Source organism: Hydra viridissima, unplaced genomic scaffold (assembly GCF_058129835.1).
Source record: "Hydra viridissima isolate aposymbiotic clone 2 unplaced genomic scaffold, HvirCarnegie_v1 scaffold_8, whole genome shotgun sequence".
Classification (NCBI taxonomy): Eukaryota; Metazoa; Cnidaria; class Hydrozoa; order Anthoathecata; family Hydridae; genus Hydra; species Hydra viridissima.
This window is the reverse complement of record NW_028324307.1, coordinates 11,907,425-11,925,422: the sequence shown is the minus strand read 5'-3', so window position 1 is coordinate 11,925,422 and position 17,998 is coordinate 11,907,425. Positions and strand designations below refer to the sequence as shown.

The 17,998-nt window shown below is 27.1% G+C and overlaps 3 protein-coding genes across 20 annotated transcripts in view; 2 read left to right on the top strand and 1 right to left on the bottom strand.

Annotated features, from left to right (window-relative positions):
* LOC145187073 (voltage-dependent L-type calcium channel subunit alpha-1D-like) overlaps window positions 1–17,998 on the bottom strand; it is a 45,048-nt gene that overhangs the window by 8,522 nt on the left and 18,528 nt on the right. For 16 of the 18 annotated variants that reach the window (XM_090095274.1, XM_090095272.1, XM_090095269.1 and 13 more), the window contains 21 exons: window positions 15,347–15,593; window positions 15,130–15,241; window positions 14,732–14,873; window positions 14,555–14,614; window positions 14,376–14,482; window positions 10,866–10,977; window positions 10,603–10,710; window positions 10,355–10,407; window positions 10,205–10,256; window positions 9,890–9,990; window positions 9,599–9,800; window positions 9,315–9,479; window positions 8,876–8,983; window positions 8,255–8,350; window positions 7,973–8,086; window positions 7,647–7,712; window positions 7,441–7,532; window positions 7,162–7,339; window positions 6,048–6,175; window positions 5,199–5,295; window positions 4,883–5,087 (listed from right to left, as the gene is read on the bottom strand). In XM_090095274.1, the coding sequence (XP_089951400.1) occupies window positions 4,883–5,087; window positions 5,199–5,295; window positions 6,048–6,175; window positions 7,162–7,339; window positions 7,441–7,532; window positions 7,647–7,712; window positions 7,973–8,086; window positions 8,255–8,350; window positions 8,876–8,983; window positions 9,315–9,479; window positions 9,599–9,800; window positions 9,890–9,990; window positions 10,205–10,256; window positions 10,355–10,407; window positions 10,603–10,710; window positions 10,866–10,977; window positions 14,376–14,482; window positions 14,555–14,614; window positions 14,732–14,873; window positions 15,130–15,241; window positions 15,347–15,593 (2,545 nt within the window). Of the gene's footprint in view, window positions 1–4,882; window positions 5,088–5,198; window positions 5,296–6,047; window positions 6,176–7,161; window positions 7,340–7,440; window positions 7,533–7,646; window positions 7,713–7,972; window positions 8,087–8,254; window positions 8,351–8,875; window positions 8,984–9,314; window positions 9,480–9,598; window positions 9,801–9,889; window positions 9,991–10,204; window positions 10,257–10,354; window positions 10,408–10,602; window positions 10,711–10,865; window positions 10,978–14,375; window positions 14,483–14,554; window positions 14,615–14,731; window positions 14,874–15,129; window positions 15,242–15,346; window positions 15,594–17,998 lie in introns of those variants that run through there. The other 2 variants (XR_016454813.1, XR_016454814.1) reach the window with 2 other exon arrangements.
* On the top strand, window positions 36–2,651 carry LOC149885126 (uncharacterized). The gene is made up of 2 exons (XM_090095288.1): window positions 36–192; window positions 446–2,651. Exons 1-2 carry the CDS (start codon window positions 174–176, stop codon window positions 2,527–2,529), a joined length of 2,103 nt encoding a protein of 700 aa, XP_089951414.1. The 5' UTR covers window positions 36–173; the 3' UTR covers window positions 2,530–2,651.
* On the top strand, window positions 12,149–13,094 carry LOC145187074 (uncharacterized). The gene is made up of 2 exons (XM_080063385.2): window positions 12,149–12,319; window positions 12,480–13,094. Exons 1-2 carry the CDS (start codon window positions 12,307–12,309, stop codon window positions 12,935–12,937), a joined length of 471 nt encoding a protein of 156 aa, XP_079919511.2. The 5' UTR covers window positions 12,149–12,306; the 3' UTR covers window positions 12,938–13,094.

Here is a 17,998-nt window from a genome sequence, read left to right as displayed (position 1 = left end):
ATTAGTAATAACTTGCGATGTTAATTATGAAAAACATTACAGAGCAATGAGTCATAAGCAATTAAAGAGGCGTTAAAATGTAATTTCATTTTTGAAAAAAATTAAATAAAAATTTACAATCGTTGCATTAACATTTAGCAAGAATTAAAGAAAGCAATCATTTTAATGCAGCGATGGATTTTACTTTTGAGGGTAAGTACTATTTACTTACATTAAATATTTTATTTAAAAGTTAAGCAATATGTGTTAAAGTATGGTTTAAAAAACTGGGTTAAAATTGTAAAATATTTTTTGGTTTTTAATTTTTAAACTTATACAACTTTTTGTATCCACATGTATCCAAGCTAATTTATTAACAGTGTATAGCTAAAGTCCTAAGGTGTACAACAAAGAAAAAATTTTCACCACATAAATCCACAATTTTTTGTTATTAAATTTCATTTAGATCATGTGCGCTTTTTTTCAAAAATGGAGTTATTTGAAGAATGGCGAAGACATAATCAAGAAGAAAGAAATTCTCGTTTAATGGATTTTATTTTGCAAAGATTTTGTGTTACTGATGTAACTGATGTGACTAAAGATTCTGAGAGGTCTTTGCAGTTAAAAATTTCATGTATGGCTTCAAAATTCGCAAAAAAATGGTCTGCAGCACATATGATGATGGACCGTTTTTTAAACAAAAATAAAATTTGGTTAGAGGGGGCAAATGTAGAATTTAAAATAAGTATATACCAGCAATGTACTTTTTCATCATCTGGAGAAATTCAAGGACGACCAAAAAAGAACTTTGAAGACTCGTCCTTTAAAACCAAAAAACGAAGAGTTGAAAACTTAGTAAAATTGCAAAGTGCAACTGAGTTGACCACAGCTGCTGAAGTAGCATGCCGTGCGTTGGGGCACAGAAACCAAGCTACTTTAATCAGAAAAAGTCTGGAATCATCAGAAAAAATTAAATCAAAAGACTTTATTTGTGGGGGCAGGCAGTTAAATCGTGACGAGGCATTAGCTTATTATATTGACTCTAAATGTACAAGTCATTCTTATAAACAGACGAGAAAGTGGTCTTTAAAGGCAGGGCATATATTATTTCCATCTTATTATAGTCTATGCAAGTCGAAAAAGTTATGTTATCCATTAGATGAACATATTTCTGTTACAGAAACACGTGCCGAAATTAGCCTACAAGCTATACTTGATAAAACTACTGAACGCTTAATTGAAGCCCAATGCGAAGTTCTTAAAAGTATTACTTTTACTACGCCATTCACACTAATTAGCAAATGGGGATGTGATGGGAGCTCCGGTCACAGCACATACAAACAGAAATTTAAAAACTCTGATGCTACTGATGAGTTTCTGTTTGTATTTTCATTTGTTCCGTTGAGACTGAGTGACGGTCAAAATATTATTTGGCAAAATCCACGACCTTCATCCACGCTTTATTGCCGACCAATTAAATTTATTTTTTCAAAAGAAACAAATCTTTTAACTACAACAGAAACTAACCAAGTTTTAACAGAAGTTTCTCAACTTGTTCCAACATCTATAAGACTCAACGAATCTCAAATTACTGTTAAACACGACCTAATACTATCAATGGTAGATGGAAAAGTTTGCAATGCCTTGACTGACACAAGTTCCCAACAAAAATGTTACATATGTGGTGCGACTCTTAAAATGATGAACGGTGAACTAAAAGACTTAGTTGTTAAAAAAGAACATTATGGTTTTGGTCTGTCTACTTTGCATGCGTGGATTCGTTTTTTTGAGTGCATGCTACACATTAGCTATCGTTTAGATATAAAAAAGTGGCAAGTTAGAAGCGATGAAGATAAATCTAGTGTCCAAAAACGTTCAGAAGATATCAAACAAAAATTTAAAAAGCATATGGGTCTTATTGTAGATAAAACAAAACCTGGCTTTGGGAATACAAATGATGGGAACACTGCTCGCAGGTTTTTTATGAAGCCAGAGTTAAGCGGCGAGATTACGGGTTTAGACATCAATCTCATTAAAAATTTTAGTATTTTATTAAGAACACTTTCCTCTGGCTATGATATTAACTATTATGAATTTGAAAAGTTTTGTTCTGAAACCAAAACTCTTTATATTAATCTGTATCCGTGGTACTATATGCCTGTTACTGTGCACAAAATACTTGTACATAGCACGGAAGTTATAAAAACATGCCTTCTTCCAATAGGACAACTGTCGGAAGAGTCTCAAGAAGCCCGCAATAAAGATTTTCGTCGATTCCGCGAACACCATACAAGAAAAAATTCACGTATTTGCACAAATATAGATTTGCTCAATATGCTTTTGGTAACATCAGATCCTGTCATCAACTCACACAGAGAAGTGTCAAGTAAGAAAACTGGCAAACTACCGTTAGAAGTTTTGAATTTAATTATCCCACCTATTATACCACCACAGCTTGTTGAAAATAGAATTATGTGTGACGATGAAGATTATTTAGAGTCCGATTCATCGGCTACTGAAGATAACAATGATTCATCCGATAATGATTAATTATTAATAAAATATTTTTTTATTTTACGTAGTGTAGTGAGTTTATTATTATATTTTGTATATTTGTAGTGAGTATATTTTTATTTTAGGCAAAATTTTATTACATTATTAATGTGTTGAAATTTAGTATTTATTTTTATTACTTTTTTAAAGTTATTTTTATAACTTTTTCAAGATAAAAACTTTTAAAATCTTAAAAGTAATTAAAATATCTCCTTTTTTACAATAAAATTAAAAAAAAAAAAAACTTTTTATAGTAAAATTGACTTTTAGGCGCCCCCTAAAGCTTAAACGCGCGGGGTAATTGCCCCCCTGCCTCCCCCAGGCTACCCTACTGCATAACTAATCAATAAAACACCAAAATATTGTTAACTACATTCTTAGGAATGAAATTACTAAACAAAATATTTTTGTCCACCTAGCTTGTATGAAGCGATACACTGTGCGCTGGTGAAAAACTATATTTTTAATAAGGTTTGCTTCGACCATAAATTATTCGACCTATCATGGAACGGATATAAATATTCTGACAAAGAATTATTTTCTATTTTTATTATGTTGCAGACGATTAGATCGTAGAATTTATGCTGTAAATGGTTCGACCCTTTAAAAGTTCTACTTTTCTTTCTACTTAACATAATTTCTAATGTGGCACAGGACGCCATATAATAAAAACCACATTCAGTAATAAAAACTAAGTTTGAGACTAAGTTTTTACATTCTAATAAGGGGAAATCGAGACTTTTGTTTTACTCGTTAAATTAATCTGAAATGAGCAATAAAGTTGTACGATTTTTTCTTCTAAAATAAGAAACAGCAAATGTCTCAGACATGAAATTATGTCAAAATATGTGGATAGAAAATATTTCTGACATAATTTATGTCGGCAGAAAATGTCTCAGATATAAAGTTATGTCAAAATATGTGGACAGAAAAATGTTTCTGACATAATTTATGTCGGCAGAAAATGTCTCTGACATAAAATTATGTCAAAGTAAGTGGACAGAAAAATGTTTCTGACATAATTTATGTCGGCAGAAAATGTCTCTGACATAAAATTATGTCAAAGTAAGTGGACAGAAAAATGTCTCTGACATATTTTATGTCGGCAGAAAATGTTTTAGACATAAAATTATGTCATAGTTGGTAGGCAGAAAAATATTTCGGACATATTTTATGTCGGCAGAAAATGTTTCAGACATAAAGTTATGTCAAAGTAAGAGGACAGAAAAATAATTCTGACATATTTTATGTCGGCAGAAAATGTTTCAGACATAAAGTTATGTCAAAGTAAGAGGACAGAAAAATAATTCTGACATATTTTATGTCTATGTAAAATATGTCTAAAAATATGTCGACAGATCTGCCAGACATATTATGCCGTAACAACTCTGTATGAAGCATCCCAAAAACCACTTACTAGAGCATCCCGCCATCGGAAATTGCGTAAATACGTAAATTCTGATGTGAGAAATAGTTTATAAAGGTGACTCCGATGTGATGCCATGGTGAGGAATGGTATCACATCGGAGGTGCGATGTAGTCTGAGGCCGATGGGTAGAATTTCACGCACTCTCCGATATATTTCGCATTATCGTACGATATTTTCGCGTAAATTCACAATATATCGTATTTAAAGTGTAAACTCGTAATATTGTGGTATTTCCGATGTATTTATCTATAATTACGAAGTTTTCGCAAAATTACAGCAAAATTTTGCAAGCCACCACAAACCATCGGAAAATATCGGAAAATAAAAAGATTAAATCACATCTGAGTCACCTTTATAAACTATTTCTCACATCGGAATTTACGCGTTTACGCAATTTCCGATGGTGGGATGCTCTACTACTTACTAATAATCTATTCCAGAAACTACGTATTAAAGGAACCAGAAAATTACTTATTTATAACTTTTTCTTCAAAGGTAATTAAAATTTTCTACTTCAATATGAAAAATTTTTAAAAAATCCAAATAAAATAAATTGTAATTTGATTATTGGTACCAATTGCTCAAATTTTTTATTGTTACAATAAAGAAAAACTAAAAAAAAAATCTTTAGAAAGAATTAAAGGAGATCGTAGAAACAGTTTTTTGTATCCAAGTGGATTTTATGAATACATCAAGGCTTATTCCATTTGTTCTTTTAATTGACTTTAAAGCAAAAAAAAATTATACTTACTTTAGTGTTATTTGAACTTTTTCATGCATTTTATAAAATTTTTTAACTATAATATTTTTTTTTATTAAGTAAAAACTTAAAAGGGTTCAAAGAAAAGTAGTTTATTTCAACATGTTAATTATTTCATGGCAGTCAATAAAAGTAGGGAAAAAAAAAAAGCAACTGGTTACCTGTTTGTTCAGGGAGAATAACGTCCAATGTTTTCTGCAAGGTGTGTGGCCAGATACGTTTGATAACTTTTTTAAAGGAACTATCTTTAAAATATTCTTTATCATGTTCTGTCATGCGAAGAGATGTTCGAACCAAAGCAAATATTGTTGGTGTAAAAAGAACTGTGTTGTCACCGGATATTGGCATGTTCAGCTTCATTAACCGCTGAAATCAGAACAATTAGAAATTTTTATTCATTACTTAACAAGAAACTTTAATTTCAACTAATAAATGAAAACATTTCTTTTTTTTTGCACTTTAGGTAACTACACACACCTTGTATGCAAGAGATTTCGGACACTTCTTTCCAAATCCCACTGGTGGCTGCATATCACACATGAGTTGATATACATCTTCATGGGGGATCCGCCCTCTTAAAGCACAAATTAAAATAATACTGGAATGGTTAAAAATTACTCTCTAATTTCAATATAAATGTGTTTTTGGGAATTTTGATTCCATGAATTATTGTTATTCAAAGACAATTTTACAGAATTGGAAAAACGTTTAGAAAAGGTGCATGGCATTATTTTGCAAAAAAAATATAAAAATAAGCTACCAAGTAAAAAAAATTGTATTCAATCAAATTTAGATTCTCCAATAAAGAAATTTTTCAACAATTTTCCTAATAATATCTTAAAATATTGTTAGGAAATTGGTGAAAAAAACAAAAATAAGTTACTTGAAGCAAAAAAAAAAATATATATACAAATTTGGTGTAAGCTTTAATGAATATGCAAAACATGGCAGCAGATTTATGAATATAATTTATTTTATTGAAGAATTTTAATAACTTTGGATTAAAAAGAATGAAAAAATTATTATAACCAAGTAATTGTTGACAATTATTTTACTATTGAAAAAAAATTTGACTCGTTTAATGTAAAGCTTATCCACTAATGCTTATATGAAAATTTCTGGAATCCTAGGAACAGTATTAAAACTTCACTGGAGTGGAAAAAGTCTGGGAACTTGCACCCCCTACATAAATGTGATTAATGAATAAATGTAAAAGGAAAATTTTCTCATTAAAAAAAATTTAAGAATCATGATATCTTAGCACAAACTTTAATCACATCCCCTCCCCCTCTTTATTTCGAGTCACAACTTTTGAAAATCACTTACGATGCAGATGGATCATATACAGACCAAACTCTTACAAATTCATCCATATGATGTGGACCAAGTATAGATTCATCTCTGGTTAAATAATCAAAGTTGTCCATTATCACAGCCACAAACAAGTTAAGCATCTTAAAAAACATAAATGAAAGTAAATTTTAACAGCCTCAAACAAGTTTAGCATCTTAAAAAACATAAATGAAGGTAAATTATTATTTTATAAAGTAACTAGTAGTATAGATTTAGTTATATAAATATAATGTTTAAAACTGATAAAATATTATTTAACAAACTTGATAATATTATAAATTTAACTAAACAGAAACATTTAATGTCATGTATCTTAAAGCAATTATTATTTCAATACAAAGTAATAAATAATTCATGATAGGAAATTAGATTAAAATAAAAACAAAGAGTTCAGAAACTAGGTTGATGCATGATTCTCTGTAAAAATTTTACTGACTTAGACATCAAGAATATAATTTTTAAGCCAAAGCTTCCTCCAAAACAATTACAGAAATATGTATATCGATGGTATAATAATAACCATAAAAAAATCTTTTTGTATTTATTTTGTCATAAACCGTTAAATCTTCTCACAACATTTAAATCAGTAGACCTTACATTACCACATGCTATATTTTGTAAGACTGAGAAGAAAACGTGTTAAGACTATCAAAATGTGAAGTTTGGTAGATTTTTCTTAGAGAAAGCGCACTTTAAAATAAGAAGGTTCTAATTAATTTTTCCATTTTTTTCTTCTTCAAAAACTCAAATTTTAAAACTTTAAATAAAAGAAACAAATTTTTGTCTTTTGTAATTCTAATGTAGAAGGCATATAACAGCTTTATGCTTGTTCCGTTAAAATGACACATTAATAATACTAAAAACAATTACTTTCTAGTTTGAAGGTAATTAATTTTAGTGTTTTCAAAGTGTAGCAAAAAAACTCATCCTCATTAATAGGCCAAACATAAAACTGTTGGTCCATTGATGAGGATGAGTTTTTTTCTTGTAAGTTTATACCATCTATAGTATATTCATTCCAATAAACTAATTATAATAAAAAAATTTGAATAACAAAAGTACAATGACTAATTTAAAAAATACTAACCAGAAAGGCACAAAAGAAATAGAATGAACAGAAATATATAACTGCTGCTATTGTTGAGCCACATTTTGCTTGACTCACATTAGGTGTAGTGGAAGTAGGGGCATTTATCTGTAACTCACATTTGGCATGGTCAAAACAATCCATCATTATCAAATGCCATCCTTCACCTGTTCCACACCTACAAAATTTATAATGAAGAGGATAATGCTGCTCTATAATTGTAAAGAAAAATTTACATATGTAAATACCTGGTGGTTAGCACATTAAACTTCTACACACCTGAACAAAACACCAAGGGAATTAAAAAATCCTTTAAAATTATTGTACTCATTGATTTGACGATGATTATCATTAGCAATTCGACTAAACAGCTAAATTTAAAAAAAAAAAAAAAAATACTGTAAAATAAATTCATACACTATAAAAAAATAAAATATTACTATAAAAAAATAAAATACCTGCAACCCTATAAAAAAATAAAATACCTGCATCCCTATAACAGCATAGATGAAAAATAGCATCGCTATCAAAAGCATAATATAGGGCATGGCCTAAAATGAAATAATAAACCAATCTTTGATATACAACAATATAAACACAGCAAAAAACATCAATCATCTTCAGAGTGACATGTTAAGAGTTTTTACGAGTTTTTTTAGGTGTGCTTTAATTCAATTGTATTTCATTTTTGTATTTCATGCGCAATTATATAATACTACTTTAGAAAATATATTTCATTCTTTAAAAAAACACATTGTAAAATACAAGTTATTAACTTTAGATAAATATTGACTATAATATGAAAAGTGACCTTAAGTGATTGCAGAAAGGTCCATATCAATATTCTAATGTTATATCCTTGACGCAGCAATTTTAGCAAGCGAAAAGCTCTAAATAATCTGAAGAATGATGGATCAATTGAAAGCTAAAAAAAAGGTTGGGAAAAAGCTAAGAGTATAGCAAAAATTTTCACAAATAAAATTAACCACAATTACTCAATATAATCAGAATTAACATACCACAATTACTCAATATAATATTACAGTATGTTTGGATATAATTAGAGTATCTTTAGGTTTTAAAATAGGATTACCTTAGAATCCAACTTTAAAAGAGTAATTAAAGCTCCAATAAGTGTTATAAATACAATAACAAAATCAAAGAGATTCCAAGCCATACGAAAGTAGTTCTACATATAAAGATTAAAAGAAGAATTGTTAAACATAAAATAATAAGCTAATTGTAAAAATTCTATAGTCAATAATTTGCAGATTAGAAAATTAGACAAGAAAAGTACTTAAACTTTCAATAGATTTTGAAATCTTATTCAAGAAAAAAGGGTTTTATAATAAATATTCTGTTAACATGTGCTGAAAAAGCATGGTAGGTAGAGCTTTACATTTGAAAAATTGTGTAAAAATATTTTTAAAGAGCTTCAAACAAATTTTATTTAGAAACTTCACATGCTAAGATATGTCATTTTTGACATTTTTCACAACATATGCAATTATTTAAATAATTAAGAATATTTAAATAAGTTAAATATTAACACTATCATATTAATTTAAAATCTACTGAGAAAATATTTTTAATCAAAATCATGCAAGATCATTTTTTGAAAAAGTCAGCAAAACTTTGTAGGAGTGAATTATATATCATAACAAGAGGAAGATGTTTAGAGCTTTAATAGTAGATAAATTATAAAATAACCTACAAGTTTATACGCCATAAGTTTCAACACTGCTTCTATGGTGAATAAACATGTGAACAATACATTGACTATATCAAGTATAATTTTATACTCATAAGATTGCCCATCAAACTAAAAATCAAAACATTTTTATTAGATTTTCAAACAATTCAAAAAAAATTTTTTTGTTTGTTTATCATGAATGCATTAAGTATCAGTATTTGGTTTTTCTTCTGATAATGAATGATAATGAATAAAATGCGAGTCTCTATATCAGTCTTTTAAGATTAATCAAATGCTCTGAAGTTTATTAAAAAGGAAATATAATTAGTGACATAGACTTATGTAATTACAATTTGAAACATTTTCAAAATGGTATCAAGTTTGTAGAAATAATTACAGAACTTTTTATCTAGAGGAAAAAATGCAAAAAATAAGAAAGGTAGCAAATAAATTCACTCACTGTTAGCATTAAAACAACAGCATTTAAAGAAATAATGACCAAAATCATAATTTCAAAGGGCTTTGAATCAACAACACACCAAACTTTATAACAGAATCCACTTTTATCAGCTGGCATAAATCTTTGACGTGGCTTAGCATTTAAAACAAACTGCAAGCATGCTCTCTATTTAAAAATACAAAGATTAACAAATTTGTGCATTTACCAGGTAAAAAATTGTGAAATCACAATTTTTTCAGTTTGGAAAAAAAAAAGATGAATTATAGTCTTCAAAAATATTTTACTTGATTTTTGTTTAATTCTGATCCAGTAATTTCTCTTTCTCCTTGCTCTTGAAATGTTACTATTATCAGTGCAACAAAGATATTCAGAAAAAAGAAGGAGAATATCACAACAAAGAAAACATAATATAAACATAAGAATATGTTGTTATCAGGGATTGGACCTTGGTCAACACCTGTTGCATCAATGGAATTCTGCATAACGCTGGAAAACAAAAAAAAAACAAAAAAACATTTAGAGAATTACAAAAAGACAAGAATTCTATTGCTTTATGTATTTCATTTAATAAATACCTCGGCCAAGCCTCTCCTGTACCACAAGAAAACAGTGTCAACATTGCAATGGGAACACTGTCAAAGTTGAATTCTGCATTTTTCCATTCTCTTTTCAAAATCTTTTAAACAAAATTATTTCTACTAAATCTTTCCTTAAAAAAAAACCTTTTAAAAGAAAAACATTTAACACACAAAATATAACCATTATTACATAGCATCATATTATACTATTGATAGTTATTCTAAAACCTTAACATTATAAATTCTGATTCTTAAATATAATAAAAGTATGTAAACTAGAGTTGAATTTAAATACTTGAAACCAAAACTTACAGTATAGTTCTGAGGGTTTTGAAGTGGAGTGTGAACATATAAAAATTCTCCCCTGTAAAGAAATGAAAACCTTTAAAACAGAATATTCTTTTTTTTTATATTCAATAAGTAAATAATTAAAACTTTTGGTCATAACTAACAAAACATTACTGGCATTCTTCCTGAGTCAACTTTGAATTGTCTGTACAGTAGTGAAACTTTCCCTAAAAGAAATAGAAAAATTAAAATAATATATATAATAAGAAGACAATACAACTGCTACTCTTTCAAAATAACTATTAGATAAATTTTATATAGTTATATAGAAAAAGAATATTAAAATTTTTGTTTTTAATACTAAATTTACACAATATAAATTGAGAATAAATACCATACAACCCATAAAAGTGTTTGAGCACCTGAAACAAATGGTTGCCAATAACAGCAAACATAAACAAACATAACATAGTAATGATGATGATGTTAAGTACTCTCTTCAAAGAGAACACCACACATTGGAAAACTAACTAATAGAAACACAATTAATAGAAACACAATTAATAGAAACACAATTAATAGAAACACAATTAATAGAAACACAATTCATAGAAACACAATTTTTGTTCATGTATTTGTGTTGTTTACTTATTTATTTATACAGATATAAAAACTTATTTTCTACCTTCAGGTCATGGATTTTGTTTACAACACGTAGAGTTCTTAACACACGAAGTATTCGCAAACCTTTAACAGTAGAATCACCAACTGATTTTTTATATTTCAGATTGTGTAGTCTATTTAAAAATAAATTTAAATTTTAGCTGCAACTTTTATACTTTTTATAAACATTTTAATAAAAACATTTATAAAAATGTTGATTAAAAACCAAAAAGAAAAAAAAAAACATACTGCAAAAACCTTTTTTTAATTATATTGGATTTTTTAGTGTATGTGCAACTGTACTTTCCAACTACATATATGAATGTTTTACTCTATTTTTCAACTACACATGATTTTATACATACATACACACAAATTTATATATATATATATAAATTTGCAATTATATTCCTATGAAAATGTTAAGTTAAGTTAATTATATAATATTTACTAATATAAGTATAGTAAAAAAATTTTTTTTTTAAAATTTCATTAAAACTAAATTTGTTGAATTTTTTTCCATCAGCAAAAAGAAAATCAAAGTTTTTGTCAAACCTTTTATCTCACTTATATATATATATATATATATATATATATATATATATATATATATATATATATATATATATATATATATATATATATATATATATATATATATATATATATATATATATATATGTATGTATTTTTCTGTTTTTTGAATATTGAAAAATTAGTTCTTGGTTATAAAATCTTTCTATTTTAAATCTATAAAATCTATAATTCTTTTTCACTTTTTATCCATTATATCTAATTATGATTTATGAGTTCTTTTTCACCAAACCTTATCTATTTAAAAACTTTTTTTTTGTCTTATATATATCTTGTCTCTTTAAAACATTCTCTATTTATATTAAAATTGAAACCAGATAACCATTTAAATTATGCATGAAAATAAATTTTTGGATTGTTAAATTTATAAGCAGCTATAGGGGTACCCAGCTGTCTTAATAATTAAATTAACATGTGTTATAATAACCCATAAAATATTAAGTTTAAAATATTTATATGCTATAAAACATTTTAAACTAAATTTTGCACAAAAACAGAATTTGCACATTTAAAATGAACAAATTTCATTTTAAATCTTTTTTTTCGTTGTTGGTATTTTTACCTTGTATTTAATCAGTTTTTTTTTTCATGTTTATAATTTAAAACAACATTACTGAAAAATTCATTTTTTTACATTTTATATATATATATATTTTTAATATATTTTACATATTATCATGCATTTATTGTGAAAGCAATATAAATAATTTAAAAGAAAAATTTCAAAAGAAAGGATGATGTGAATAAAATACTTGATAATCTTGATCATTTTATAAACTAAAAAGTGATAGTAGTATAAGTACAAAGTTAAAATCATAAAACAAATCTCAAAGATTGCATCTCAAACTGATTTGCAACCAAATAAAAACATGAATGAAGAAGGTACTATTTGTATAAATATTTCTATAAATATGTTTGCATATGAATATATATGTGTTTATAAAAGATTGCAGAATGCCTAATATTTAAAAACTATTTTACAAGTGCAGCTAGCTATAAATTTTACAATTTTATAAACTAGCATTTCAATTTTCATTTTTAGCATTTAAAAGTATCAGTGATACCAGAAACAACGAGACAAAAGAGAGAAACGTAATACCAAAACTTGACATCCAAGAAAGAAAAATCTTGTACAAAAATTCACCCATAAAGATCATTAAACGACAAAGTTCACTTGATGCTGTAGATAAAAATGAATTCTTAGAAAAAGAAAATAAAAATAGTTCACTTGAAAGTTCATCTTTAATAAACTCACTGTTGCCTCTAACAGACTACTTTCTCAATCAGCAACTTACACCACAGATGACTCCTTTTACTTCAATAAGTTCATTAGTTTCTGATATAGAAGACTCTAATGAACAGCAATCAATCACTCAAAAGAATATAGAAGAAAAAAGTGAACGCTATGCTCGAATAGATTATTATCTGAAATCACTAAGTGACAATAGAGTTAAACGGAACAAGTCTTGTGAAGTTTTAAGTAAAATAGACACACAGTAAGCTATTCCAATTTTTGTTCCTCCAAGTTTTTATTGAATTTAAAGTAGTTAAATAATGTAAAATAGCTTAAAGAGATATTTACTGAAATGATAAAATTTAGTGGAAAAATAATTTTGTTGAAAGTGTATTTAAAGTCTTAAGTGTCTTATTTTAAATAAATTAAAATTTCAATTAAAAAAAAAACTGTTTAATATTTTAAAGAAAATAAACAGAAGGAGTTTTGTTTGAAATTTACATCCATCACTAGGTCCTCAATAAAACAATGTTTTTAATAAAAACAATACAGAGTAAAAAATATTTATAGTAGGAGACATTGAAGATGAATGAGACACCAGAACTATTTAAAATGTTTTATTTACATATTACTGCTGTGCAATTAATGTGTCTCTAATCTATTATTATACAGCTCTAATCTTTTATTATACATCTAGAAATTGTTCTGTTGAGAAATTTGTTAAAAACCAGTTTTTGAACACAAAAATAAGTTATCAATATTTTTTTGAATTTTCACAAATTTTTTATTGCAATTATTAAACTTGCCATCAAGTTTATTTTGTGTGTTTAATTGTGTATGTATTTTAATACATTCAAAGCAGTTATGAATAAAAATGTGAACAACTTGAGCACTATCTGCACTAATCACAGTTGTAGATGTCTCAACCAATCAACTCACATGTAATAAATTTATGTCTCCATCAATCTTGCTAATTTCATATTTTTGTGTAAACCAACCTACTCATTAAAATTTGAATTGACTATAGGACAGCTATTGTTTTACAGTTTTGTTTAATGTTTATTGATTGAAGCCAATAATTTAGTAGTCTAGTTGTTTGAGACAAAGACTATATTCAAGTTTAACTATAACAACTTAAATCTCAATAGCTAGTTTAAATAAAATTTATTTCCATGTCTCATTCATACCTTCATTGTGCCTTAACCAGCACAGACATAAGGCTGATTAAGACACCTTATATATTTATATTTTTATATTTTTGTTGTTAAAACCCTAAAAATTAAGTGTTGTTTAAAAAAGAAACAATACAAAAATGTGATTGCTATTGAGGATGTAGAAAGAAATAAGAAAAATGTTATTAACTCATTTGCATAGTATATAAAGAGTTTAAAAAAATATTTTTTCTCAGCCATCATTAGACTCTTTATTATGTAGACATTTTTAAAATAAATTTTATATAAATTTTATAAATTTTAAAAACATTTTATAACAAAAAATAACTAATATTGCAAAATACAAAATTAGGTAATTTTGTAACTTAACATTTATTTCTACAGATTCTTAATGTAGTTTTTTTTAATATATCTTTAGGATTTATCTCAGTAAAAAACTTAAACACATAAAAAATACTTAAAGAAAAATGAAAATGCTCTATGACAGCATTTAGAATTTCATTTGTAAAGGAGTAAAAATTGAGCATCTTACGCCATAAGATTAGCAGCTATATTACATGCAACAACTAGTGAGTCAATAATGTTCCACCAATCACGGAGGTACGATCCTTTGTGTGCAAAACCACCTTGATCAATAAGCTAAAAGTAATAAAAAACCAATTGAAATTATGAAGAAACCTTCAATTTTTATCAGTTTAACAATCAACTCACTTTGGCTGCTATTTCTAGTGTGAAAATTGAAATTATAGCAATGTCAGCATACAGCAGAACCTAATAAAATAAATAAGAAAATAAAGATATATAATTACATATCAGATGAAGTTTAAAAAAAAAGAAGAAAAGAAAATGAAAAAAAAAAAAATTCAATTATGAATTCAAATAATTTACCAGATTTTGCTTACACCCTGCATCATTAAAATCACATAACGGATTTTCCAGAGCAAGAAAAATGCAACTTAGGATAATAAAGAACAGCATAATATGTTCAAAGTGCTGCCATGTGACAACAGCATGGCAACCAGTTCTTAATCTATTGAGAAATTTACAAAAAAAAACAAACTCCTAAAATAACCTGTAAATAAAACTAATTGATTGATCTTAAAAATCTCAATTAACTTGTTATTTGAGATTTTCAAGATCAATTAATTTTAAATAATTCAAAATTTAAAATGCCACCAACAAAAGTTAAAAAACTGGACGGAACTGATGTATAAAGGTAGTATTTTCAAGGATTTTGCTTAAAGTAAAAACAATTATAAATTAACAGCAGCTAAATAATAACCAACCTGTTAGAAGGAGAAAATAATAACAATGATCTTGCATTAAGAACTTTCTTTGAATGCAAATTACGACGCTTTAAAACTTTCCATGAGTTTAAAAGTTGACTATCACTTGTATCTGCAAGAATTTTAATTAGAAAAATGAAATAAAAAAACTTTATTCACACAACCCTACAAAATTTGTAAAACAATTGAAATGAATGCAGTAAGTAAATTATCATACGTATTGGAGTAGAAGACTGGGAATCAGAACATTCTGAAAATGGTGGTTTAACAAAATTGACAAGTAGGCTGCCTATAGGTGGCCGCAAATGTGGAGAATCTGGAACTATAGGAACCTCTAAAAGTTGCTCATCAAATGACTTTTGATATGGAAGAAAAGGCTTCCGTCTCTCTGTCTGTCCATTGCTTTGATCAAGGCTAATGAACTTGCTATGTGCTCTCAACATTGCGTTTCTTAAATTATCACCCTCATAACAAAATTATAAATTAAATTTACAAAAAATTAAATACAAACTAAATTTTGTACACAAATTAAAAGTTATGAACAAGAAAATTCAGAAAAAAAAACATTAAGTGTTTTAACAAGACTTTTGCAAGTTTTATTCTTTTTTATATATATATTTAAGAATTTTAAAATTTGTGATGTAATCAATTTATCTTTTTTAGCCAAAGGAACCAATTTTAAAAATCATTTTGACCACTTATCTTTCATTAAAATATACTTAACATAAAAGGATTGTTATAAAACCTTACCAAAATTATATAAACATTTGTTCATTTGCATTTAAAACCATTACATTACAAAATGAACTTATTTTTTTAAACTTTTTACAAAATGAACTTATTATTTAACTTTTTGAGCTTTTTATACCGCTTTTAACAAATCAGTCTAAAGTTTCATGGTGTTCACAAGATTTCTTTATTGTATAATATTGTTCAAGATATCCAGCACAAACTATAATCTACATTTAAAAAGTTTTTATTGAATTAACAGGTGGGTCACCTGATTAACAACCAATTTTTTTATCTGTGAGCTTCAAACTGTGAACTAATGTAAAAATAATTGAAATACTGAGATTGGTCTAACAACAATCTGGCCTAACAACAAATTGGTAAAGTTCAACTATAGAAATTTTAACAAAAAAGAATTTTGAAGGTTTAAAATCAATTTCAAAAAACCCACAAATGGAGAAATAAATTCAAAATACATAGCAAGTTCTAAAGTTATTGTATAAAATGAAGCATTTTATGCCTCCCTCAAATGTGAGGTCCCTGTTGAGATGTAGTAACAAAAAACTTGAGTGTCTATTAATTAATATTTAAAACAATTAAATCTTAAAAAATTAAGATTAAATCACTTTAATTCTTCAAGAAATACAATTTGCACAAATCACATTGATTAACAACAATTTTAATCAGCTCTGATATTCATCATGAAAAATTCTTTAATTGGAATTTTTTATCTTAGTAACTTTTCTTTTAACAACTTTTAAGCATCAGATTTTGGTTTTTCTTTTAACAACAAATAATAACAAATAAAGTACAAATTTCTATATCAGTCATTTAAAATAAGTCAAACTTTTTAAATAAGTTTGGGTGTACAAGTCTACAGTGGCGAGCAAAATAATAGGTGTGAATAATAAATTTCACTTAAATTGACATTTTACAGTATATTTTATAAAGTGACATCTAGGAACTGATTGCTACACAAGCTATGCTTATTTTATTATAACAGAGAGCAGTATATTTCCAATTTCTTACAAATTTATGAGGGGAATACCCTATTTATATATTTAACCTACAAATTTGGTGGAGCAAAATAATAGGTGTGTGCTTATTTTAACCTGTTTGCTGTAAGATTAAAAACATTTTATTATTTTTATTTGTTGTTGATATAAAGGTAAGGTCAATATTTATACAACTTATATAAAATAATAACATTTCATATTTGTATTGAATTAGAATTAGATATAAAATGGGACGAGGAAAACATTGCACAGCGATAGAAAGAAAACTTATTAGAAATTTAAGAAAACAAGGAAAAACTTACAAGGAAATTTCAGTTACGATGGGATGTTCTCAAAATAAAGTTACAAATGCCTTAAAACCAGAAAAATCACGTGAGAATAGAGGAAGACCACGCAAAACGTGTCAGCGTACGGATGATCACATTACAATTATTTCAAAAAAAGACCCATTCAAGCCAGCAACAAAAATTTTTAATGAAATTAATGAAAATATTAGTGTTTGGACAGTTAGAAGAAGGCTTTTAGAAAGTAAGTTGCCAGCTCGAACTCCGAGGAAAGTACCATTACTTGGTAGAAAGAACATTATGAAAAGAAAAATATTTGCAAAAATTCATATTGCTTGGCGGGGACCAGATATGACCAAAAAATGGCGTAATATTTTGTGGAGTGATGAAACTAAGATTAATTTATTTAATTCTGATGGAAAACAGTATGTAAGAAGACCATCAAAGCAAGAACTTTCACCTCGCTTCACTGCGAAAACAGTGAAACACGGCGGAGGAAATATAATGGTGTGGGGTTGCTTTTCCTGGTACGGTGTGGGGCCACTTTTTTGGATCAAAGATATTATGACCCAATATACATACGTAGACATACTAAATAATGTCATGTTGCCATTTGCCGAAGAAAATATGCCGATAATTTGGCATTTCCAACAGGACTGCGACCCAAAACATACATCCAAAGTTGCGAAAGAGTGGTTTACGACCAATAATGTAAAAGTTTTAGAATGGCCACCTCAGTCACCGGATCTAAATCCTATTGAAAATTTATGGAGCCAGTTAAAACTTAAAATTTCAGGACAAAATCCAAAAAATAGAAATGAACTGTGGATGATGCTCCAG